Here is a 26,911-nt window from a genome sequence, read left to right as displayed (position 1 = left end):
GGGACATCCTAGCCTGCTGCAACCAGACTTACACAGCAGGTTCTAGATCTCGGTACCGTTAATGGTGATTCTTGTCTAATAAACTACTAAATCCACATCTCACCTTCCTAGCTTTCATTCCCCAGTTACATGTTACTAAGGCTTCATCATCCATATTAATCTCATCTTTATCAGAGACTTTAACATAACCTTAAAATACAGCTTCCACAGCCTCCTTATAAATAAGCTTGCTTTCAGCAAGTTATTCTAAATCAGTTATTATTCCTTATTGTCTGTCTTTTTTCATTTGTATACTTCCCCCATTCCAAAAAATCTTTCTACTTAAATTTGTTATTTGATTTATAGTTATACAATAATCCAGTAAACAATATATCTATTCCTATGCTCCATTCCCAATCATGTACGGAGAGTCAGGTACATACAGTTGCCGAATATCAGCATACAATTAGTTTCGTTAAAAGAGGTTACACTCCAAGAAAACAACGGTTAATTCATCTCTTTATTAATCCTAATAAATCACAGATTATATGGAATAGTTATATAGTGGGGAATGAATTGCATGCATAATTCATCTTAGGCAATAAATAGTGGCAATAACAAACACTGAAGAAACGTTGATGTGCCATTAAATACCAGTCTTCTTTCAATAATTAGGTAGAAATACACTAAGTAATTCCTTGGAAGTTATGAAAATGTCTTAAGACTAGTTAGTTGACATACATGCCAATAATTCAATTATTAAGCTTTCTTTTACTTCAGTCTTTGTCAAGTCTTGCTAAAGGTAATTATCTCAATATACACATATATTACAATGAATTACATACATGCGGGAATGATCTAGTAGTAATCATATACACACATATATACATTCCTATGAGTCCACGGCGAAAATGAAACACGATAAGTTCCCAAGTGCACTTTCGTGTAATAATCACATCAGGGGAGATACAAGAAAGAAATATAAGTCAATTGATATACAACGAAGAGACGTAGCTAGGACGCCATTTGTTAAACAGGTGATTGTCCAAGACAACGAGCGTATCATAAACTTATGTGGATAAAAAGGGGAATTGTTTCCAAATTGGTAAACAATTCCCCTTCTTGTCCACATGTTTATGATACGCTCGTTGTCTGTCTTGGACAATCACCTGTTTACCAAATGGCGTCCTAGCTACGTCTCTTCGTTGTATATCAATTGACTTGTATTTCTTTTTTGTATCTCCCCTACCGATGTGATTATTACACGAAAGTGCACTTGGGAACTTATCGTGTTTCATTTTCCCCGTGGACTCATAGGAATATACTTGATCACGCGCAAAATTATGATCCTTTCCAATATATATACACATAAAGAGACAAGCAGCCGAGCATAGCACGACTTCAACCCTCAAGGCTCTGGTCCTTTTGTGATTGAGGACCTCTTTGGAGTGAGGGGAAACTTTCTCAAGTACGGTATTGGGTATATCCTGGTTATCAAGGAACTGTGGATCATCATGGTAACTAAAGAAGGAACACAAAACATGTACAAAAGCCTCACTGACGTTGAAGCTTCTGAAACATTCACTTGACTAAATGATTACAATATAAAAGTATGAAGATAAATAAATATAATACTTTCATCAAACTGATATATCAAGGTCTATAAATAATCATAATTCAAAGGCCACATACATGGTAAATGCGTACCAAAAAGAATTACAGAAAGCTTCGAAACAAGAACACTGAGCAACAATGGACACTACAGGAATCCTTCTTCCTTCAAAAGACGGGATTTGGCTGTGTATATCTGTTTTGACGAAGATTTTTCAAGCATAACCAAAGTAAATTGCATTAATTATCTGTTTTGACGAAGATTTTTCAAGCATAACCAAAGTAAATTGCATTAATTAACTAAACTATAACAATTGCAATGTGGGCAATTATTTACTGAACCATAAATATCATCTTGCCACAAACTTCCCATGGAATATATGAACTCACGGATAGTCCTAGAGAAAAAATCTAAGGAAATGTAGCAATGCTCTTAGCTGTGGGTTAAAGGAAAGTAGTCCTTGAGGAGCACTGTAGCCTAACCTGAATAAAATAAGATCAGAAACAGACATGGTGGTAATAACATGATGCTTATATGGTGAGTCAGTTGCTTCCATTATGCCTTTTTGCAGTTGCTGGATACCTTGATGTAGTATCTTAGCCTCTAGTCACTCTGCTGTGTCTTTACGATCGAGTTACTTGGGTCTGGGGACTTTAGTGGCAAAGCTTCCCACGTAGTTCCCTGCTGGGCTGTAGTTAGCGACGACAAAGATCTTGCCAGACCTTGAGCGAGCCTGAGCCACACCAATCTCCTTGGTGTCAAGCCAGACTACTTGTGAGAAGTGACCTAGGGAACCACAAGGAACAATTAATGGTCATGCAATTACATGCATCTGTACCAATCAACTAAACTAGACAATATCAATCCAGAAATATATCATGTGCCTCTCTTTGCTCCCACGGCAGGTTACACATACAAAATTCAAATAATTCGGCTTCTGAAGATTTCTCTATCTACAGGTGTTACAAGACAAAATACCTGAAAAACAGAGAAATTTAGTAAAACTGTTTGGATGTTGCACAAAGAGTATGTGTTACCTGCTCACAAATAATAATAATAATAATAATAATAATAATAATAATAATAATAATAATGATAATTGATGAACAAAAATTTCTTCTATAAGTATACACAGAAAAAAACAAAGTAAAGAAGCATAAATAAACGGAGAGGGAAACAAATAAACGTAAAGAAACAGATATACATATCCATATCCGAGGGACCAAAAGGAGCTTGAGAATATGAAGCAGACCGACAGCGATTCTGTCTTGTACATCTGGACAAGACAACAGTAGGCAGTTGGGAAAAGTTCACACTACTGCATCTTACACAGGAAAGAAATTTTTCCTTGTAAAACAATGAAAATGAAATTTTCATGACAGTGAAATCAGGTTTAACAATGCAATATAATCCCCTAACCTGGTAACTAAGGAAAAATTATATATATATATATATATATATATATATATATATATATATATATATATATATATATATATATACATACATACATACATACATCGGTCACTTGAACTAACCAGCTCTGAGATCACTGGGTTCCCTGCCAAAGGTGAAGTCCTTTATCTCGCTGTACCAAGAGTCTACAGCCTCTTGTGCCTTGATCTTGTGCTTTGGGTTGGAGGACCAGGCGCAGTACAAGTTCTCGCCGTACTCCGAATTCGAGCGGTGTTGTAGCACGTCCTTTTTAGCGATCGTTACAGCCCACTCCTTGGCATACTTGTTTAGCTGAAAATCCAGAACAGATTAAGTACTCTGTTGGTTAACATAATGACTGTATGACAGGCAACACAATACGTTTGTGGAAGTACAACAAACTACCTGATGAGAAAACATAAATGGGCAGAACTGAAACACAATGGAGTGTCTCTCTCCTAGAGGTTGGTCATAGAATGAGGCAGACCCAACAGATGTTCCATACGAAAAATTATACCACATATCAAGTCATCCAATATTCACATTCCTCTCTCATAAAAACTAACAAACACACATGAACTGTTTCATAACACCCGGAGTTTGCAACCCAGTGTGTGAGCTAATGGACTAATATAAGAAGAGGGAGCTAATAAACTTTAGGGTCGCATAGATTTAGTTTATTATGGATTTGCTTTTGATTTTCTTGCTTGTGTTATGGATATGAATGATCCATTATGACTGAGCCAGCCCTGATTCTAGATGATTTCATCATCAGTTGTTCTTAACTATGTGTCTCAAATGATCAAATGAAAAATCCTATCACAGTTTCACTGCTTCACATCATCAGCATTCCTCAAGCGGGTTTACGTTATTTTACACTTCAGACGTGAAATGAAGAAAGAAGTCAAGGCTTTCAGGGCAACACGCTAACGTCTATACTAGGGCAGACCCCACGCCGCGGGGATACAATGGAGAAAATTATCCACCTGCATCGCCTGTCTTCCAAATGCGGAGGTACATTTATCAAGCAGCATGCCTGCCTACCAGGCCCAAGTGTGTCATAGATCAATGAATAATAATAATAATAATGATAATAATAATAATGATAATGATAATGATAATAGTAATAATAATAATAATCAATAATGATAATAATAAACAAAAGCGACTAACATACTGACGTTCAATTACGAACTCTGTTGAAAATAAACAATTTCTCACATCTCACCAAAAAAATCATCTAGATAATTAGGATTCACTTTCAATTACGTTTGTTAAACTGTAAGTTCCCTTTGTAAGATTCTCCAGGTTACTTGCCAGCCATGGGCCGTTATTCTCACCGGCGATCTCCTCGCGATTTTGGTAAATTCCCCCAGAGTGGCCAAGGCGTCGGAAGCGAAAAAAAAATGTGTAATAAAATACTATAAGAGAAAAATGTAGACCAATGACATTAAAATATCCAACTATTATTGACGTTTCGTCCCTTCTGATGAAGACCCGCCAAGTGATCAGTCATACCCTTATTCCCTCCGACACCAACCTTCTTGCTGAGCTTGAGAGGTGGCGCTCCGTGCTTCTTCCGGTAGTCGTTGTGGGCCTTGACACAGTCATCAGCGAAGTCTTCCTCACCGGAGGAGGCTTCCGAGTCGCTGGACGAGGAGGACTTGCGAGACTTGCTGCTGAGCAGGGAAGTCTTGCCCGATGAGGGCAGCTTCTTGAACCCGCTACCCGGAGGAAAAAAGAAAATAAATGAAATGAATGTCAGTTTTACAACAATGTGTCATGAGTGTTTACCTAATGAATGCAATGTATTTCTAAAGCTTGATGTAAGTTTCCAGTGACAGGAATAATGTAAAAGTTACTAAGAGTTCATTTAAGCGTGAATGGAACATCAGCAGGAAACTAAATGTATTTCCCTAACAGTGAAGTTAAAGTGATATGTTCTTAGATGTAGGAAACGTTGGTAAGGCAGTATTGACAGTAGCTATAAACCGAGTCGTCGCCTTATGTTAACTGCTTCTGAAATTTTCTTTATAAATCATCTATGTCGGCTACGAAATAAAAAATATATTTATCGTCTTTAACTGTCTCTTACATTAAGAATTTTTCAGTAATTATGAACACTGGGATTCTAGTCAGAGAGAGAGAGAGAGAGAGAGAGAGAGAGAGAGAGAGAGAGAGAGAGAGAGAGAGAGTGAGTCTACGTGCCAAGATAGTGGAAAAGAAGCGATTTAGAGACCAGTCTCCCTGATGAATGTGGTCAGTAAAGTTCTGGAAAAGACAAGTAGAAAACAAATGGATAACTTCCTCCAGCGAAGAAGGTACCTCAGTGAGAGAACAACACAGCCTCAAAGAGGGTCATGCGTAACGAACCTCTTAAATTTCCACGAGAGAGTGAGATCATGACTGGGCAAAAGAGAAGCCTGGATAGATTGCTTTATCCAGACTGCCAAAAAAAGCATTCGGCACTGCACTGTATGAGAGGCTGATTAAGAAGCTGGATCTCCAGGTAGGAATATGAGAGATGGACAGAGTATCTTAGAGGAAGGGAACAAAGGACGCATGACAGGGGAGCCTTCTTGAAATGGGTTGAGGACACCAGTGGCGTGCCGCAGGGTTCTGTTCTGGGACCATCATTCTTACTGAGACCAATTTTCTTACTGATCTATGGGAATGACTTGCCAGAAGGTATGGACTTATATCTGAATATGTTTCCGGGAGATGCAAAGGTTATGAGGGAAGTGAAAAGCGTAGGTTGATTGCACCAAGACACAAGGTTACCTTGATAGACTCCAAAGTTGGTATGATACATGGTTGGTGAAATTTAAACAGAGCAAATGTAAGACACTTGAGAATGGGTTACAGGGACAGATGGCCTCGATATCTATATCATCATCGAGAAATAAGCTGCAAGAATCTGTGCGCGATAAAAACTTGGCAGTCGACACTGTTTCTAACCTGTCGTCAGAGTCCCATTTTAGGAGAATAGTTAGAGAGACCAGCTATCTTCCAGCAAATATTAAGAAATGCATTAAAGTTCACGGATAAGAAAATATGTACCAAGTTTCTCATGTCATACGCAAGGCTAAAGCTTGAGTATACTTCTCAAGTTTGGTCACCCCACCAAAAAAAAAAAAAAGGCACAGAGGGCGAAAAGAGGAGGGCAGCAAAGATGATGATAGAACTGCTAGGAAAGGAATTACTGGGAAGGGATAGAGGCCTTAAATTTGACTATTTGGGAAGAGAACAGTAGTTGGGGGTGGGACCTGATCATACTGATGACGTAGACAGTGAACAGTTCTTCGTGAATGTAAGGATACAACAATCAGAGAACATAGCTTTAAATCAAGCAAAAAACGTGTTGAAAAAGATGTGAAGTATTTTTATAGTATAAGAATGGCCGATGAATGAAACAGAAATTTAGGGAGCCATACGATAAATGAGAATGTTAAAGAAATGGGGCTCCATAAGGGTCGAATCTCCACCCCATACAGTATACAAACAGATAATTACCCACACACTTTACAGGAAAAAATACAGTGGGTACATAACCGTGGAAGTCATCCATGTTGTGAATACTTGTGTTACATATCCAGGCCTTAACTTCCTCACGTAAAACTCTGGGGTAAAACTCTGATCGGAAATCTTATTATTAGGGAAGGGAACTGTCGAGAAATTACCGTTGTGAAGAACGTATTTTACGGCAGGTGTGGCTTCCAGAATGAACCAAGAGGAATGGGGGAAACTAAATGGTAGGAGAGCTCTATGATTAACTAATATCTACCTCGTAACTCAAAAAACTCACAGGTTTTCAAGTGTACTTCTAAGTGGGTACTTATGTGTTGAAAGGATATGTGTGTGTGTGTGTGTGTGTGTGTGTGTGTGCATAACACAGGGCAGCTAGAGAATGAGAGTGAACGGATGTAGCCTTTCTTCGCGTGTTTCCTGGCGCTATCTCGCTGGTGCAGGGGACGGCGTTCGAGCGTGGGGCAGCAGGAAAGAATGTGCATGTTATTTTTTTTTTTTCTTTTCCTTCATGCATCTGTGCTGTTTCCTGTGGGGTGGGGTGGTGTCGGAATGGATGAAGGCGAGCAAGTATGTATATGTACTTGTGTATATATGTATATGCAATGTGAAAGTGTATGTATATGTATGTATATATGTATGTATGCATGTATATGTACGTGTAAGTGCATATATGTATATGCGAGTAGATGTGTCTTTCTTCGTCTTTTTTCCTGGCGCTCCCTCGCTGACGCGGGAAACGGGAACACGTATGAAAAATATATAATAGGAGATATTGCCCGACATGGCACGGGGAAAGCATGCCACACTCGTGACCATCTTGCATGAAGAGAAAAATACGGCACGAAAGAAAAAAATCATCAGAGCTCCTCGGGCGTTTGTAAAACCTAACTCTTAATGGTAGAAGGTCATAAGAGGAAAAGACGACTGAAGGAAGAGCACTCCAGTTTCGCAGTTACAGGAAAGAAAGAATCATAACAGTCAATCCTCGTGTGGTCAGAGTCCACACAGAAGCTATGCCACGGGTCCAAGCCTTAATGTGTGGGTCACACACGAACAGCTTATGAAAGCAGTGGACGAGGTAATTCCTTTAGAACAGGAAGAAGGCAGCAATATCACGACAAACAGAGAGGGTCGGTTAGAAAGGTGATGTTCAGAGAAGGCTTTTAATTCTGTTAAGCTAATAGAGGTGAAGGAAACGTCACCCTAGATATACGATGGGACAAATGATATCCTGGAAGCGTGAAATAGCTTTTCACAAGAAAGATTTTTACAGTTTTTGTCATGTTAACTGCAGGGTTGAACTGTGGTGTTCTGAAAAAGAAGAGAGGGAAATGAGTGACATTCAGATAAAGATACAGATAGAAATGGCACTTCAGCTTTACTGAATTCAACCAGGTTACTGCTTCCCTATTCCGAGATGTTGCACAGGTCTGAATTAAGAAAGAAGATATGTTCAGCACGGGAAGGAAAACGAGTACGAGCAAGGGAAGGAGGGAAAGCGAGGGAAGGAGGGAAAGAGAGTTAATAAAGCGTGGAAAGTGGAATCATCAGCGTAATCGTGAATAGGATTAGAACTTAAGGAGAGAAGATACCACTGTTGACTGGGTAAACGGGGGTACGTCACTCCAAAGACTGACATGTGAGGAAGCTACAGCAGAGAATAGAGAGGATCAGGGAAGCAAAAGGGAAGTTACGACGGTAGACCATTTAGCTGCAATTACTGAAGAGATCAACCAATGGTACATCCTGGGATCACAGCGAATTGTATCTTACCCTAGGGGCGGGACCTGATCAGCAAACTGGCCTATCCAATTGCCCTGGGGGTCGAAGTTAGCCACCACGAAGACCTTGGTGCCCGCGGCGCTCCTCGCCTTGCCAACACCCATCTGCTTGGTATCCTTCCACACCATCTGCGTGAAGTGACCTGTCGAGGTATCGAGAGTCAAGCCAACCACCGCAAAGTACCAGGTCTTAGTGTTGCTGTTCCATATGGTAAAATATAGTCAATTTTACCGTACGGTCCTTAGAGAGGTCAATACCACGTTACCACAGAGAGGGGGACAGTCAATATCAGCACATCTTTCATACTCACCAGTCTTCAGCAGCGTCCCTTTCGGTTCCTCGCCAAACTTGTGCTCCTTCATCTCTGAGTACCATTTGCCCACCACCTCCTCCGCGTTCACCTGGGAAAAGTAATCACGCCTTGTCACTATTCACTCTCCTACCTGCAGCACCGGCCACACGGCTCCTGCTGCTGCCTCACGCTATCACTGTTCGTGCAAAATCATGATCTGAATCCTTGAACTAGGTCACGGCGGGCTCCAGCCGTGTGCTGCGTCACGATAATATCGCCCTCGTTGATATCTTTTTTTTTTTTCTCTCTCTCTCTCTTACTACCGAGAGTGGTTTTCGCTCCGGTTGCATATTACATAAAGGCCATGACCTCAATACACCCACTGACTACCACAGTCCTATGCCACACTATGAAGATGATGGTTATCGAATACAACCCCCTAGGGGAAAGCTCACCTTGAAGTTCCTGGTGTTCGAACTGAGGCAGAAGATATTCTCGCCGTACTTGCTGTCCGGCCGGTGAGACATCTTGTCGTCGGCCGCCAACTTCTTAGCCCATTCCTTAGCGAACTTGTTCATCTGCAGGTGGGGGACAGGACGGCCACGGGGAGGTACGGGACAAGGGCGGGAGTGGAAGACGTTGGTAGGGCAAAGGTGGATAAAGAGGATATGCTCACACAACAACAGGAGGAATAACAGGAAGAAAAAACAAATATGAGAAAAGGGATGGAACCAAATACAACAAGGGACACATAAAGGGAAATCAAGTCAAGATTCAAAAGTAGAAGAATAAAGAGACGTTACGTGAAATAATACGTGGGTCACGGTACGTGGCGAGGATATGGTACAACAAGAGCAATGATCGGTAGACATTGTGAGGTGACAGTGAGTAGATGTTTGGATACAGGGATCATGGGGTCGGGAGCCCAGAGAAGGATAATATATGACGGGTTTAGAAGGGATAAATAATACATCGTTAGTATGTTAGTGTGTTAACACCCACACCTGATCTACACTTATTCTACACTGTAATTAAAAAAAGTTAAACCATGTCTTTTTTTCTTCAAAAACCATTAATTCTAAATTAAACCAAGTACTGCAGCGGATGTGAACCTTAAAAAAAAGTCTGTAGATATTTACATATGTGAGCTAGTATCCCTGTGGGCAAGGTCGTCTCCACCTACAAGAGAAGTTACACCAAGTTGAAGAATTTGCTTAATCTACGCCGTCATTGTACTTTTTAATTCAAGTTGCAGAAATTACGTGCGCGTTTATTAAGGGGAAGGTTGTCAAAAGAATGCTGCCACAGGACGTTGTACGTATTTAAACCGTCTGAATACAAAGCAGCTGATCCATAAAAACCCAGTAAGTTAATACCTCGGCCGCGTTTTAATGTCGTTTGCTCATGTCATCGGGATTCCCTTTCTTGGGTTTCCTTTATCATTATTACTATCATATATATATATATATATATATATATATATATATATATATATATATATATATATATATATATATATATATACACTTCCTCCATAAGTGTCCCCTCTACATCTAGAAGGCTCCTGCAGTGCACAGGGAGTCGGCCAAGTCCACCCCACAGATCGGGACCATGAGTAATAAAGTGTACTAACGTTATGTGTGCGTCTATGTACAGTGTGTGCCGGCCATTTGCGTCGTCGGTGCTCGGTCTTTTCGTTAGAGCAGATGCATCGCGGACATGAAATGTCTTAAGATATGCTGAAACGGTTGTTATAGTGTTGAAGGGATGGATGATACATAAGTGTTACCAGAATCCGGCTGCTAGAGGACACATCATGAATGAAATGTCACCTTTGGCAAAGCTGTATCATCAGGAGTAAAGTCTTGTAAAAGAATTTCTCACTCCAAAGTTATACATCATTTCCCTGCTACTGGAAGTAGCGCAGCCTTGGAACAGCAGGAGCTCCTGCAAAACGGATTCCAGGGCAATATATATATATATATATATATATATATATATATATATATATATATATATATATATATATATATATATATATATATATATATATCACAAATCTAGGGTCTCTGTGAAAGGGGTCCTGGAGCTATAATCCCTGGATCTCATATTACGACCCCTGCAGCCAGCTAACAGAGATAACAGGCCAAAGGTAAATCTTCATTTCCAGAGTAACGTCCAACAGGCAGTCTATACATATATATATATATATATATATATATATATATATATATATATATATATATATATATATATATAGGTGTGTACGTGTGTGCACAAATGTAGCTGTGGTTATATGTAGGATTACGGCACGGGAATATGAATAGTATATGTGGTCGATACATTGTGCAGTTCTGGGACACTGTATCATCAGGCAGTGAAAGCTTTTCCCAAAATGTACTAAGGAACAACAGTCATATAAGGAGTATGACCAAGGGAGGAACACGCTTCTGTGACACTGTGCCTCACACTGAAGTAGGTTAAGGTTGCCTAGTCGGGTAAACTATGTTTACTGCCTACACCTTAATAGCAGGAAATTAACGGGAGTCACGGAATGTTGGCATGAACTACCCGCCTGCCGCGCTGATAGCAGCAAGGTCAGGCATATAGCAATATCTGGGCCAAGGACGGTAGGACAGCTCGCCCACTATTGTGTCGTTAACGGGGTTAAGCGAGTTGATGTGGAAGAAAACTACTCTCCATCAAGAGTGAATCGATGTATACGAGAGGGTGATGATACACGACCAAGACGCAGAGGTTATAGGGTGTTGAACAGATTCACACTCTGCAGCAGCCTAAGACTATAATACCGTGTTACCCCGTATTTATTAATGTTTCCGTGCATGCATGCTAGTGGCTAACCTACCAAGCCCCGCCCACGGTCTCCCAAACCTTGATTCCCCCCCACCCGTGTCCCCAGTTGCCAAGTCGGGGTTTACTTGTTCGCAAAAGAATTTACATGAAAGTGTTATGTGATGAAACAAGGAAACCCAGACCAATGTTAAGGATATATGATCTGTACACAAGTTAGAAGCCATAGTCATATATTATTGATAACTTTTAATCACTCAGTTGATGACATTGTAACGGTCACCAACTGCACGTCCAAATCAATCACATTAACCACAGTTTAGATACAAAAACTCGCTACTTTTAATGAAACGATCTAAACCAGGAACAATTTAGCATCTACTGTGTACCCTTCAACCACAGCGCCCATGTTACTTTGGCTCCTTATTAGATTAGAGCAAACTGTCAATTGCAATCATACTGTACGTGTTGAGACTCCTCTCACCATCGTTGTGCCGAACACCTGGGTAAAAAGATTTCTGTTCTCATTATGCTTCAACAAAATGGTTACACCAGCACCACTATACTTCCTGAACATAAGAAGGAACAGGTATCTTATGGATGTTCGTTCCTCTACAATGTCTACTTCCTGCCCATTCAAACTATCTGTAAGATCACAATAAACATATAAAAAAAAAACACAAGTAAGAATATATCACTGACTACATTTCATATATATTATCCCAAAAGGGTGAGTTATCACTCACCAACCTTCAGTAAATGACACGTTGTATGCATAGCCAATTACCTCCATAAAGGTAAAGGTATAATCAAGGACCAAATTATCTAAATTAAACTGCGCACATATTTGGGCATCAAGATCACCAAGGCATCCATAAAAGTAGTCACAACTGATGGCAATCAAAGTGAAGAAAAAACTAATAATCAAAGTCATAATAATGTCGTACTGGAAAAGAATACCATGACCTTGTTCTCTCTCAGTTTCATTCAGTCACTCCACCATTCATACATCCATCTGGTCACTTTTAACCTTTCTGTATTTACACTAGTGCACAACTTCGCTCGGCCATAACCCGCCCCAAAATGTATCACCACCCTCCTCATTTACCCCCGCGGCATCTGAGTGTAGACGTCTCAAGCGCAACTAGGCTAATAAGGCCACTAAGCCTCTCCTACCCTCCGCTACGTGAACCTAGGATACTACACAAGGGATGAATGGTGCTCAGTCACCAAGCACTGGGTCACGGAACGGGACCTCAGGCTACGTGACCGGGATGGCAGCATCAGCAACCTAGTCAACATATTCAGGCTGTTTGCTCCTGAAGCTGCAACTCGATTGTCAATAATGACAACACTAACCTACTTTACGTCTTGCGGAGGGAAAACCTAAATTCCATGAACTATGCAATCCTGTTAGACAGTTGAATACCGAGTCTGTAAAGAGGAGGTTCAGCTTAAAAGTTATAACTGTCTACAATATATATATAGAAGAAAATTCTAAGCTTGTTTAGGGAGCAGACCCAGGTCGTGTGGCGTGATTTATGAAGCTCACAAAGCAAAAAGAATCGATCCTGAGGGAGCTAGGTATGTAAAGCTTAGCTTCTCCGTCCGTCAGTGTGCTACAAAGTGGTCTCGCAGGCTCCTTATCGTACTACACTGCTCAATCTTGACGTTTAACAGTGGCTTTATCTGATCATTTAGTCTTAAAGTGCTACTGAATCACAGCAGCGGCAAATGAGGATGATTGTAGTACAGTATACAAGGTGAAGAACGTTTCAATGACCATTGTATCCATTCTGATGGTCACTGAAATATGCCTTACACGAAAAAAGTCACCAGCTCCTATCACTCCCAGAAACCGCAAGTGTCACAACTGAAAATCCTCTCATTCCTGGTGCGTGCGTGTGTGTGTGTGTGTGTGTGTGTGTGTGTGTGTGTGTGTGTTTGTGTGTGTGTGCGTGTGTGTGTTCCATTCACTTTATTACTCTCACTACAAAAGTACTTTTTATTCTACATATTTCCTAACATGTTTCTTTCTTTATTTCATGTTATGGCCTATGATCCTTCAACTTTTTTTCATCTTTCGAAGAGAATGTTCACTGTTGTTATCAACAAACTGGTTAAACTGTGATCAAGTCATCTACTTTAATTATCTATTCGTAATCACCAACTTGTACAGTACAGAGAGAGAGAGAGTTCTATACACGTGGGTCCCCTTCTCCTGAACCATCTAAGCCATCAAGTAGCCTTGTAAACCTTGACAAATTTGCCAGCATTCAATGTCACATTTGGAACTTTATTACAACCACCCTCAGTCCTAACACTTAACAGCTTCTTTAACTAGCTATCTACTCAGTGTGTGTGTGTGTGTGTGTGTGTGTGTGTGTGTGTGTGTGTGTGCGCGCGCGCCTCGAAGTAAATCCATACCTATGACTTATGAAATTTTCAGTAGGTGCACATGGCCAGCACCAAGAAAGAGGGTCATGAACGGTCGATAGAGTCGTTACTCAACGTTCACTCTGCCGGTTACACACACGCTCTCACCGTTAACTCCCACCCTTAACCTCTCTACTCCCACCCACCTCCAGCTCCCTCCTCCTTGGCCTCCAGCACATGCCCTTAGACTACTCTCATGAGCAGTCCGGCAACTCTCTTCCACAGTTGTTTTTTTTTCCCCCGAGTACTACGGCTTCTCCCAAACACGCTTTGGCTATTCCTTTACACACACACACACACACACACACACACACAACTCACTTTGGTCACTAAAGATTTACTCTGGTTATTCTTCCACGAAATTCTGCTACTTCCAGATGTACTCATACCCACACACAAACACATTCTAGTTGTTCACACAAAGATACACCTACTCTAGCTGGTTACTCCACTGCAAGCGAGTTCTTAGTACACACTGGTTCCTCACACACGCACTCTGGCTATACAAACGAGTTCTGTCCAGTCAGACATGCACTCTATTTCCAACACGCTCTGGCTGCTACCACACGCACTGTAGCTACACCTCAGTCTATGGTGGCTCCCGTATACATCCTATACTCAGGCTAATCCTATACAATCCTAGCTTCTCCTGCGCTCTCCTTTGTTGCCCCCACACCAATTCTGGCAGCTACTTTACGCTCACTGGTTACTCCCACACGCACTCTGGAGGAAGCGCTCAAGGGTGAGTGGAGGGGCACTTGAGTTGGCTCTACTCATGGTGGAGGGCAGGTCGAGAAGCCCCACAGACATGAGTGCAGGTTGGTCTAGACATTCGTGGACACGTTACATTTTTGCAGAGTCAAGGCTTATTCTGGGAACTGATGGTAAATAATTTGCGGCGAAACGCGATCACACCACACACACCAGTGGCCAACACATTCCCAGTGTTTAAATAATAATCAATCTTTACAAGAAATTACCTTTGTTCTGTTTACGACCTTCATAACAACAGCTCCGACTCCCTCCCGCCTGACTGCAGGGTAGGGGTGGTGGTGACTTGTAGGGAACAAAGCCTGGCTGCCTAACCTCCCTCCGCCCACACATTACTCAGTCTACTTTACCGAAGTTCTCTTGGCCTTGCTGCCTCAGGGTTACCCCTCACTACCTACCGCTCTATCTCGTTCTCTCTACCTCTTACCATTACGGTGATCCACCTGCTTATCCCTCTTCATTCTCTTTGCACTCCCACCCTGGTCCAGTAATGCACTATGAGAAGAGGGCCAACATGACGAGACCCACAACATCCATATACAACCGCCCTTCCATCTAAACACCTTCCCCACACAACCACCTATCAACGCACCCCACCACTCATCATCCATCCCTCATAATCTACTCATTATCCTGTCCAAACACACCAGGTCCACTCCCTACCACATACACCAAGCCCATACCCATCAAACATGTACATCAAGCCGACACCCGGCCGCACACACCCCAGTCCTACACCCAGCCACACACACCCGACCTACACACAGCCACACACACCCGACCTACACACAGCCACGCACACCCGACCTACACACAGCCACACACACCCGACCTACACACAGCCACACACACCCGACCTACACACAGCCACACACACCCGACCTACACACAGCCACACACACCTGACCTACACACAGCCACACACACCCAACCTACACACAACCACATACCCGACCTACACACAACCACACACACCCGACCTACACACAGCCACACACACCCGACCTACACACAGCCACACACACACGACCTACACACAGCCACACACACCCGACCTACACACAGCCACACACACCCGACCTACACACAGCCACACACACCTGATCTACACACAGCCACACACATCCGACCTACACACAACCACACACCCGACCTACACACAACCACACACACCCGACCTACACACAGCCACACACACCCGATCTACACACAGCCACACACACCCGACCTACACACAGCCACACACACCTGATCTACACACAGCCACACACACCCGACCTACACACAGCCACACACACCCGACCTACACACAGCCAAACACACCCGACCTACAAACAGCCACACACACCCAACCTACACAAAGCCACACACACACACCCGATCTACACACAGCCACACACACCCGACCTACACACAGCCACACACACCCGACCTACACACAGCCACACACACCCGACCTACACACAGCCACACACATCCGACCTACACACAGCCACACACACCCGACCTACACACAGCCACACACACCCGACCTACACACAGCCACACACACCCGACCTACACACAGCCACACACACCCGACCTACACACAGCCACACACACCCGACCTACACACAGCCACACACATCCGACCTACACACAGCCACACACACCCGACCTACACACAGCCACACACACCCGACCTACACACAGCCACACACATCCGACCTACACACAGCCACACACACCCGACCTACACACAGCCACACACACCCGACCTACACACAGCCACACACACCCGACCTACACACAGCCACACACACCCGACCTACACACAGCCACACACATCCGACCTACACACAGCCACACACACCCGACCTACACACAGCCACACACACCCGACCTACACACAGCCACACACACCCAACCCCACACCCACCTCCTTGTTGAGCTTGAGCTTGGCGACGCCATGCTTGACCCGGTAATCGTTCACGTACTTGTTGACGTCCTTCACGAACTCCTCCTCGTCGTCACTGCACTCACCGTCGGCGGATTTGCTGGCCTTAATCCTGCTGAGGAGGCCAGTCTTACCGGACTCTGTCGCGGACTTGGATTTTTCCTGTTGGGGAATGAATGCCAATCCAGCGTGAGTGATGCTGTGGTCAGAGTCACGTGTGGCAGCTGTCTCCATATACAGTGCGTGTGTGTGTATATATGTTTCTGTATGTAAAGACTGGCCACGTCTAACCTGGCATGGCTTCTGACAATGACAGCCCGGTGTGCCATGACTGGCACAGGTGTGTGTGTGTGTGTGTGTGTGTGTGTGTTGTGTGCATCTAGGTGAATGTCTGTGGTGTATGATGCGTCTCTATACAGTGATCTCAGACACGGGCGTCAACACGGGCTGATCAATTACCACGTAGGTTGTCGGCTTTACCAGAGTGTACCGTGCTACACCAACTGACTGGGTAAATACGTCACATGTCCTTCAACGTGTACTGAAGTACAGTGCAGAAATATGTGGTTCAAGCCAGGGACACTGTCTAATGTGAAATGCTTCTCTGTTCCTAACTTTACATTACCATAAAATGCTTCACTGTTCCCTAACTTTACGTTATCATAAATTCTAGAAAAATTACGTCCACAAATAAGGATAAGAATCTTCCAAAGACTACCTTTTTACCCTGTTTAAAGTCATCACGGGGTAATGAAAATATGTAACTATTTAGGACATCTATAAATACTCTTGTTCCAGGATCACCGTTTATGAATTTCCCGCAGCGCTCATGAGGCGAGCCACGCCCTTCAGGTGAGGACCAGAGGTGAGATGATGGAAACATATTTGGCAAGTACTTGCAGACAGAGTCACACTTCCTACCTTCCGTTACACACACACACTAGACACAAACACACCTTCCGGTGATACCGGACTCCGCCCGCTCGTGGTTACGTCTACAATGTAGATGGGACGACTCGTACATGCTTGGGGAATGTGGCATCAGATGAAAGGAATGTCTGGTGGAGTAGTGTTTACGATTGGATTCCCTGTGTCGTGCTTGTTGTGGGGCAATTTGTAAGCAGTACAGGGTGTTGGAGTGTGAAGATGTGGGTAAATTTTTTTTTACTCCTCTTATCGTTGGTGTTTGCGGAATGTGCCGATAAGTTGTAACACCAGGAGCTTAAACTTCCCCTCAACAAGGCTGTATCATCGCCAGTGGAGGGAACAGAGTGTAGTGTCGTCAAGTTCCTTCTTGCCCAAAAGGAACCCACCTTACTATTCTCCTTGCGTGAAGCGCAGCCTCGAAGCTGCAGGCAGGAGACCCATAAAGGGAGTCCGAGGGTCACCTGACCTCTACTGCTGTGTGTTATCAAGATTATGATCCAACTATAAACATTCATATGAGTTATATAAATTACCTTATACTGTAAAATAAGGAATAAGTGTTACTGTTATCATCACTATCGGTTAAGTTTACAGTTCTTCATATTTTCACATAAATTCTTAAATGATTTAATTTTTCAACCCACCTTAACAGTCTTGCTGCGGTCAGGGGAAGAGTCACTGCTCGAAGACGACTTGCGGCGTCCCGAAGGGGCCTTGGCGTCTGTCGACCAAAAAAAAAAACACATCTAGTTAGACACTGGTAACTGAAGGTGACCGATAGGTCTCGTCTCTGAAGGTTACGGTGGGGTGTATGACATCTATGCAGTGTTAGCGGATGGAGCAAAGCGCGAGAGAGGGAGTGGACGAACCTTTTACTGCTGCCGCCATCTCCTTTGTGGAGAAGGGGTCGAGGGCCCTTGTGGTGGTGGTGGTAGTGGTCTTGACGTTCCCATGCTCGTCTTCCTTGGTCACAACCTCGACAGTCTCCTCGTATCGCTGCAACACACAACTTCATCTCAGTATAAAAAAGAACAGGTACAAGAGCCTTTGCCAAAATGACCACTCCTACTGTCTCTAACGCGTCACTCAGTCTACAAGGGGAGAGTTAACATTCACTCGGAAAGCGTGAAAACCAGGAGTCTCTCTCATAGCCACAAATACGTGCTGTAAGTTGTCTCTCGTTCGCCTATACGGAATAACAACGATTCATATGAATCTCATTTGTACGTTGAGATAGCAAACGATTGCTCTATGTTCCTTAAAATTGAGTCTACCCCATTTTCGTCCAACACAGTCCACATTGAATCATGAATCTCTTCGTAATACTCACAAGTGTTGTGACGAATACCAGAAGACGATGTCAGTTCGTATGACAAGCAACGAAGCGACGGTAATGTTACATTGTGTATCCAGCAAGTAATTAACGTCTCTTAGAAGTATACACTAAATAACCTTACAGTATTTCTCTCTCAGAACACCTGCTTCCACGTCGTCTATCCTTCTATCTCTGACACGCCTTGAGGACTGGGGACAGTGAAAGATGGGTAATCAATAGCTTCCAGCATCTGAGCGTCGCCTCGCAGAACCAAACTACTGAAATAAGACCACGATTTTATTTGCAACAATATCAGATATCTGTACTGCACATAAGTCCTCTAACTGTCCAGTCTCAGCACAGTACTTCCACACGTGACCGGAACCCAGCTGGAGATGAATAAACGTGTTACCACAGCGTCAGCCAGTCACGTGCTACTGGCCGCTCCACCGAGCACAGTTCGTTGGCATTTGGCCGCTTTGTTTTATTCAGGCTCTCTTTCACAGTGGCACGCATGTCTTAAGATCTGCAAAAAAAAACAGCTCCATGTGGAATGCTCGGCTGGAGACGTAGATCACTGAACTGGCCCGAAGGTCACCCCTTGAGCACGACGGTACAGTCCTTGAGCACGACCACACACCCTCGAGCACGACCAAAAACCCTTGATTACGACCACTCACCTTTGGAGCATGACCACACACACCCTTGGAGCACGACCCTACAACCCTTGAGCACGACCATACAACCCTTGAGCACGACCACACGACCGTTAGGCGCGACTGTTCAACCCATGGATATGAAGGCATGATCTTTCACTTGATTTTTAAAGGCTAAATCAAAGAACAAACCAACATACCAAATGAGTCTTAACCTGACCCGAAATTACTGACTCCTCACGCGTATGACGTCATACAGTGTGTGTGTCACGCGGCAGGGGTGTGACCCGAGGGAACAGTGTTGATAAAACACCATAACAATGTTGATATCAGAATCTCAAACAGAAGTTGTTTACCAAACACTCCCAGTGTTTGTCCGACAATGCTAATGACCAGAAGGCGAGCTCGCTCCGAACAACACATACGGTGCAGCAATGAGGTCAAGATTTTCAAATCCGAAGATATTTGAAGGGAAGTGTACGTCGAGTGTCATGTTCGATATCAGATGGCATATTCCAACAACCTGAATGATCAAAGAGGCAACAGCGTAGCTTGGTCAGCAACAGAGTTGTGGAGGAAGAGATGGACCACCAAGAACATGATTCTGGTTGTACACAACACAATTTTGTTGTGGCTGGAGTCATGCAAGGCCGCGCCACACACAAGGATGGACGGATGTCCACCGCGGGACGTGTCACCATCAGCAACAAGGGAAGTGAGTCACCACTAAAGTGTCGAGGTTGTAATCCATCAACGACACTGTATTCAGCTTTATTTAGCCTCTTCCTCATTCATCTATTTCCTCATTATATCTCATTGTATTTCCTTCATCCACTCATGACAAGAGGATAGAGTTTCAACATTCCTCTATTGATGCCTTTGTTATTAAGGAAGAAGAAAGTCTCTGACCTTCGCAGTAGGACACAACATCTGCACCCTCAGCAAGACCCCTGTGCACCAAAGCTCTCTTAAACACAGCCACTAATCTAGTCATGGGTATCGTTGCATATTCTAGTTGGAGCTCCTATAAACCTAGATTAGATACACCCACAAAGAAGTACTTGCATATCGAAACTGGTATTGCATTCACAGAAAGATTACGTATAATCAGACAACATCCAAAATTCCTTGTATACGTTGACTTAAATTACAGACATAATTTTGCATAACTTGAGCAACAGTAAGTCCACTATATATATCTCTCTTGTATCTAGGTTAAATCTACAACCCGTGTACTGAAGGTGACACACTACAACCACAGATTGATCTGTACTTACGGACACAAAGTACAAAGCAAAAAGACCCTATGTACCAGCACTGATATTACATCCACATCAACATCGTCCTTATCTGGGTACTGTGGTGAGATTCTACGCACCCAAGTTGACACCATCTACAGTGAGGTTCTGTTTACGTACCCTAACGTTATATCGAGTAACATCCTGTCTACCCGAGCTGTCACTATCGTACACCCGCAGTACGGTTCATCCTGTCCACCTGAGCCGACACTATCGTGTACCCTAGTGGTTCTTAAAAAAGTATGGGCGGCGACCCAAATTTGGTTCGTTGAGCTGTTCGAATGAGTCGCCTGTCTCCCACAATACTTCGCTTTGAAGACGTGGCTAAGACGAAATAAAGTCATCCCTCTCATTAACTGGAAGTCTTTATTTACATATCAATTTACGATATCATACTCGTATTATCAATTTGTCATATTGTATTACGCTGCTCTATAGCTGGTATAACTAAAAGAAGAAAAATATCGATTTATTTTCCATGCACGGTCGCGAGCATGCATGAACGATCTAGTTTTGGGTCGCGAGGTAAAAAGTTGAAGAACCGCCGGCATACTCGTAAAAAAGAAAGAAAAGCCCATCCTGTTTACATAGGCTGACGATGTGCGACCGACTGTCCTGTGAAATCAAATGAGCGCCGTTACCTTGCAATATTGAGAAAGCAGCATCATCCTTCATGAAATGCACTTCATCAAACGTATAAGGCGCGGAGCCCTTCCAACGCAAGGGCCATGTAAGTGATGAATTCCTTACTGTAATACTGTACTTTCTCGGTGATGAACAGAGGACAGGAATTACGTTGTACGAGAACGTACACTACTGAAAATTATAGGAATTCTCGAAGTTCTAAGGTAACGTATATCTTATAAAATCTAGTGACTAAGATAAAATGATACTCGTGAAGGGGACAGGTGTTCTAATGCAGGATCGTGACTGCACGGTGGCGTGAACAATAAACATAATGTGAACCTCAAACGTGAAGCAACAAGCCAGTCCAGGGGGTTCTCATGCCATCGCCAGACTCGTCAACACGTTTCTTTATGCAAACATCACACAGTCTTCTTCATAACATCAACCGTGTCTGATCTTAATGGAAAAATAACTGGACAACATTGCAGAAAAAAATATGCTGCTAGGCTACGTAACTGCTTCATGTTGACAATATATTCCAGGATATCTCTAAAAATTCCATTACAGAACAAAAATCACAACAAAATGTGTCGTTTTGAAACCGTTTAGTTCTTGAGTCTCTGTTTTCTAAGAGGACTAAGTCGTTGAATCGCTTTCTCGCATCTTGCAGCAATGTGGTGGATCAATTCTGTTCAGAGTTTACTGATGAATCCCACGAGTTACAAATTACATGGGATATCGTATTCTGGTCAGCAGATAACTACAGTTAACCAATATGTCGTTGTATCCTGAATATGGACGACTAATATACACTGTTCGAGGGACATCGTGTCTTTATATAGCCAAAGCTGTTTTCATGGTTTGCAGGGGTCCACTTGTCTAGTTAGTTAGGCACATGTTACCCACTTTTTTCTAAAGGGTCAACCTATCAATCCCCTTTACACAGTGAATTTCACAGCATTTTAGCCTGTATTTCAAGACCAAATGCCTCATTCTGTAGAAATGAAACAGCGCAAATACTTTTCCACAATCTATCTAGTCGTGTTTATTTCTGTTAGATAACTGTTTGCGTCCGTTTATCATTATCAGATTTGTACGTCCGTTTATCATTATCAGACTTGTACGTCCATTAATTATCATCAGACTTGTACATCCGTTTATCATTATCAAACTTGTACATCACATTTGTATTTTCCTATATTACATCTTTCATAAGTCGTAGTCAACAAGACATCCAAAATTCCCTTAATCAGTACAGCAAACTGTGCTACAGCCACATGCCTCGTCTGGATCCGTCCACGTGAATCCACAAGACGAAGGCTACTTACATGCTGCTCTATAGGAGACCACGTATCTCCAGCTACCACGAGGCAAAAGCAAGAGTTTGCCTCTCGTTCGTTACTCAGTCTGTTTACCAGTTTCGTTTATAAGGTTAACCGTCAGGGCTTTTCCTGAAGCTTAACTTGCCTTACGTAGAACAAGTTGGTTTCGAAGAATCCTCTTATCTAGTAGATTACTCTATGAGCAGCTACTTTGTCGCTTCTCTAACTAGTCAGGCTTGGCTCGTTGGCACTTGTACCCTCCAAGTGAGGGTGCTAATGAAGCTGTTAATCACACGGCCCTACAAGTTCATGTCTATTACTTGGAAGAAAAAAAAAAGTGGAAATCTTGGATATGCCGCATGTTGAACCTCAGGCCCTTTAACAGTCGGGGTCGAGATAAATGGCGTCTTCAATTAGGTAGGTGGAGAGGACTGGTGACATAAACTTGGTCGTCAGGAGTAGTGAGAGGAATGCTACTGCTTTACCCGAAGTAGAGAGGGTCGAACAGGGTTGTACTTTTCAGCTGACCAACGCTACTATTAGTAAGTCGCGGGTGTTTGTGAAGAACAGTGCTTGACGGGTCGTCAGTGATAACGCGACAAGTAATGAATATTAGACCCGAGACCAGATAACGTTGGTAACAGCTTTTATCAATCTATTGCCATAGTGACCTAACGGCACTGGCTGAATCTTTTCCCTTTATCAGAACGGACAAGGAAGCTTTTAATTCTACTGGGATGTGTAAGACAATGGTCTTTGCGAGAACTTCTTCGGTTCGTTCTGTGGTACAAGCGACTATATGCCAGCATACTCTGACCGGCCACGGTGATTGTTGGAGGATTTAAAAATCTAACCACATTTTACGCTAAAACTGACTACTTCGTTTTATCCTAGCGCATCATAATGCGCGCATGATTAAGATGGTGTACCAAAGACTAATGCACTGTGATCACGAAAAGCAGGTGATAAATCTCGTCGTGTATGACTAGGTAAGGACAGAAGTACAAAACTGGACAAATGGATGTGTAACAACATAAGCTAGCTGGAAGGGTGGCTCTTAAGTCACTGCCAGCCAGCAGGATCGTACCCTTACTCCGTCCGCCAATTACGATTCTGAGCGCTGAGCGTAGTCAATCTATCTTTCGTCTGGGATTATTCTTCAAGGAAGAATTAACTCTCTAGACCTTCTAACATCGATCAATCGAGATTTCATGATTCAGGTGTGGTCAAGGCCGCGTTGTCTGGCCGCTGGAACCTACAATAGGAGCTAACACGCACACCCACTGGAATAAATCGCGGTAATTTATTCGTCTTGAGTTCCTTAAGCAAGCCCGACTGTACACATCTTTTGTTGTCTTTTCGTTATCATGTTTATCCTTAAGTAGTTTTCACGATTCGCGTACGTTGTTGTTGCTTCTTCGAGACGAATATACGTAAAATATGATGAGGTTTGTTTTTACCCTCTGACCTTGAAGACTGCAAGAAAAACTAGCGCGTAAAGGTTGGCTCCTCAAAACTTAACACTAGCCGTGCACCAGCGAGGGGATGTAGCTCTTGCCTATCATCACCATCGCTTCAGTTGAAGCAAGATGACACGCTGAAAACGGCCATCACACAAATAATCTTACCAACAAAGATTTTACAATAATTAAAGAGGAGTTAATCCATCATTTCTCGTCACTATACGCAGTATATCTTCACTGGAAAATGATTATTCACTATTGTTTGGTGAAAACAAGCAACAGAAACTCCCTAAAAGATGGTGGCTACATACAGAGTGGCTCTTTCGACTAATTTTCAGGGCGTAAAATATGCAACGTGTATAATTCCAACTGAATAATAATGAGAATTTTTCGGGTAAGTGTAGGACATAAGGCTAATTATTGTTCAATTATTTTTCTTTATACGACTAACAAACGACAAGCATGGAAGGGCAAGAGAGTTAAGTGAGAGGTTTTAAAAGCATATAACGCAGTGGATTTCAGTCAACTAGGTAACGAAATTGTAACATTGTAAAATTAACAAGGTTCCCTGGATGAGTCAAGGGCTTCATGCACACTGGACTACACTTGTGTGTGTCAGTGTGGTGATATATGCCTTTCAATCATAAGCTGAAAGTCTTTTTTTTTTTTTTCTGGTCAAGATATCTTGCATGAATCTCCGAGGAGACTCACAAAGCCTTTATCTAAAAACGTTTTCACTCATACGAAGCATAACATCAGAGGTACTAACGAAAATATATTTATCATTTCTTTAAGTTCGTCACAGCAATTACTGAAAAACATCTGGCAAAATTCGCATTTCTACCAGCCGCTCCATCTCATCAACACTACTCCTAAACAGGTTTATATAACACTACCAATGATAATCTACTGCGACTCGACCAAAAGTAACCTTTCACATCCCAAACACCGCACACAGTACTGACAACATTCGTCAGTCAGTGGCATCAACACTTAGGTTTAAAAATCACACAAACATTCTACCTTGTACTGTCATACACACAAAAAACAATCTTACTGCAACACATACAATGCCTATAAAATGAATCCGTACCTTGAATTATCATTATCGTACATGAGGAAGTAAAAGCTCTCTCTCTCGTACTATTGTCAACATCGTGCACGTCAACAAACGTACCTTGCCGTCCTTGGTGAAAGTGCGGGTAGTGGTTTCCGTCTTCGTCTTTCCCATCCTGTAAGAGGCGCAAAAGGAAACAGTAAGGACACTTGTTCTGCGCCAATGGTTGGCTACATCACGATACTACAATGGCAAAAAAAAAAAATATCTTGTACCGGATCAACGTTTTTTTTTTTTTTTCACATAGGTGAAATTTTGACTAGGCTACTGATGACCATATTCACTGGTTCACATGAGACTGTTGCTTCTCCACTCGTGCTGAGGTTTCTGGTTACCCTTAAAGATGAGGAATGACACGAACTTGGGCGATGATTTGAAATTAACTAATGACGTGAGGCGATAAGACCTTTAGGCTGGGTCTGGTCATGCACAGTAGGGCTTTGAATTTGTGCCACGTCCTAGTTCTACAATCATATATATATATATATATATATATATATATATATATATATATATATATATATATATATATATATCCCAAAGGCGACTCACTGATAGCTTCTGCAAGCAGAATATATATATATATATATATATATATATATATATATATATATATATATATATATATATATATATATTTTTTTTTTTTTTTTTTTTTTATACTTTGTCGCTGTCTCCCGCGTTTGCGAGGTAGCGCAAGGAAACAGACGAAAGAAATGGCCCAACCCCCCCCCCATACACATGTACATACACACGTCCACACACGCAAATATACATACCTACACAGCTTTCCATGGTTTACCCCAGACGCTTCACATGCCTTGATTCACTCCACTGACAGCACGTCAACCCCGGTATACCACATCGCTCCAATTCACTCTATTCCTTGCCCTCCTTTCACCCTCCTGCATGTTCAGGCCCCGATCACACAAAATCTTTTTCACTCCATCTTTCCACCTCCAATTTGGTCTCCCTCTTCTCCTCGTTCCCTCCACCTCCGACACATATATCCTCTTGGTCAATCTTTCCTCACTCATTCTCTCCATGTGCCCAAACCATTTCAAAACACCCTCTTCTGCTCTCTCAACTACGCTCTTTTTATTTCCACACATCTCTCTTACCCTTACGTTACTTACTCGATCAAACCACCTCACACCACACATTGTCCTCAAACATCTCATTTCCAGCACATCCATCCTCCTGCGCACAACTCTATCCATAGCCCACGCCTCGCAACCATACAACATTGTTGGAACCACTATTCCTTCAAACATACCCATTTTTGCTTTCCGAGATAATGTTCTCGACTTCCACACATTTTTCAAGGCTCCCAAAATTTTCGCCCCCTCCCCCACCCTATGATCCACTTCCGCTTCCATGGTTCCATCCGCTGACAGATCCACTCCCAGATATCTAAAACACTTCACTTCCTCCAGTTTTTCTCCATTCAAACTCACCTCCCAATTGACTTGACCCTCAACCCTACTGTACCTAATAACCTTGCTCTTATTCACATTTACTCTTAACTTTCTTCTTCCACACACTTTCCCAAACTCAGTCACCAGCTTCTGCAGTTTCTCACATGAATCAGCCACCAGCGCTGTA

General features: G+C 42.7%; 1 protein-coding gene across 5 annotated transcripts in view; it reads right to left on the bottom strand.

Annotated features, from left to right (window-relative positions):
- Positions 1-486: 486 nt before the first annotated feature.
- Positions 487-26,911, bottom strand: part of LOC139760542 (uncharacterized) — a 73,302-nt gene continuing 46,877 nt past the window's right edge. For 4 of the 5 annotated variants that reach the window (XM_071683861.1, XM_071683860.1, XM_071683859.1 and 1 more), the window contains 11 exons: positions 25,367-25,421; positions 18,378-18,504; positions 18,153-18,229; positions 16,564-16,743; positions 11,923-11,940; positions 9,083-9,205; positions 8,646-8,736; positions 8,327-8,477; positions 4,566-4,749; positions 3,130-3,337; positions 487-2,377 (listed from right to left, as the gene is read on the bottom strand). In XM_071683861.1, the coding sequence (XP_071539962.1) occupies positions 2,226-2,377; positions 3,130-3,337; positions 4,566-4,749; positions 8,327-8,477; positions 8,646-8,736; positions 9,083-9,205; positions 11,923-11,940; positions 16,564-16,743; positions 18,153-18,229; positions 18,378-18,504; positions 25,367-25,421 (1,366 nt within the window). In that variant the 3' untranslated portion in view covers positions 487-2,225. The remainder of the gene's footprint in view (positions 2,378-3,129; positions 3,338-4,565; positions 4,750-8,326; positions 8,478-8,645; positions 8,737-9,082; positions 9,206-11,922; positions 11,941-16,563; positions 16,744-18,152; positions 18,230-18,377; positions 18,505-25,366; positions 25,422-26,911) is intronic. The other variant, XM_071683862.1, reaches the window with a different exon arrangement.

The sequence above is a fragment of the Panulirus ornatus genome, chromosome 37, assembly GCF_036320965.1.
Source record: "Panulirus ornatus isolate Po-2019 chromosome 37, ASM3632096v1, whole genome shotgun sequence".
Lineage (NCBI taxonomy): Eukaryota > Metazoa > Arthropoda > Malacostraca > Decapoda > Palinuridae > Panulirus > Panulirus ornatus.
This window is presented reverse-complemented; position numbering and strand designations above follow the sequence as displayed.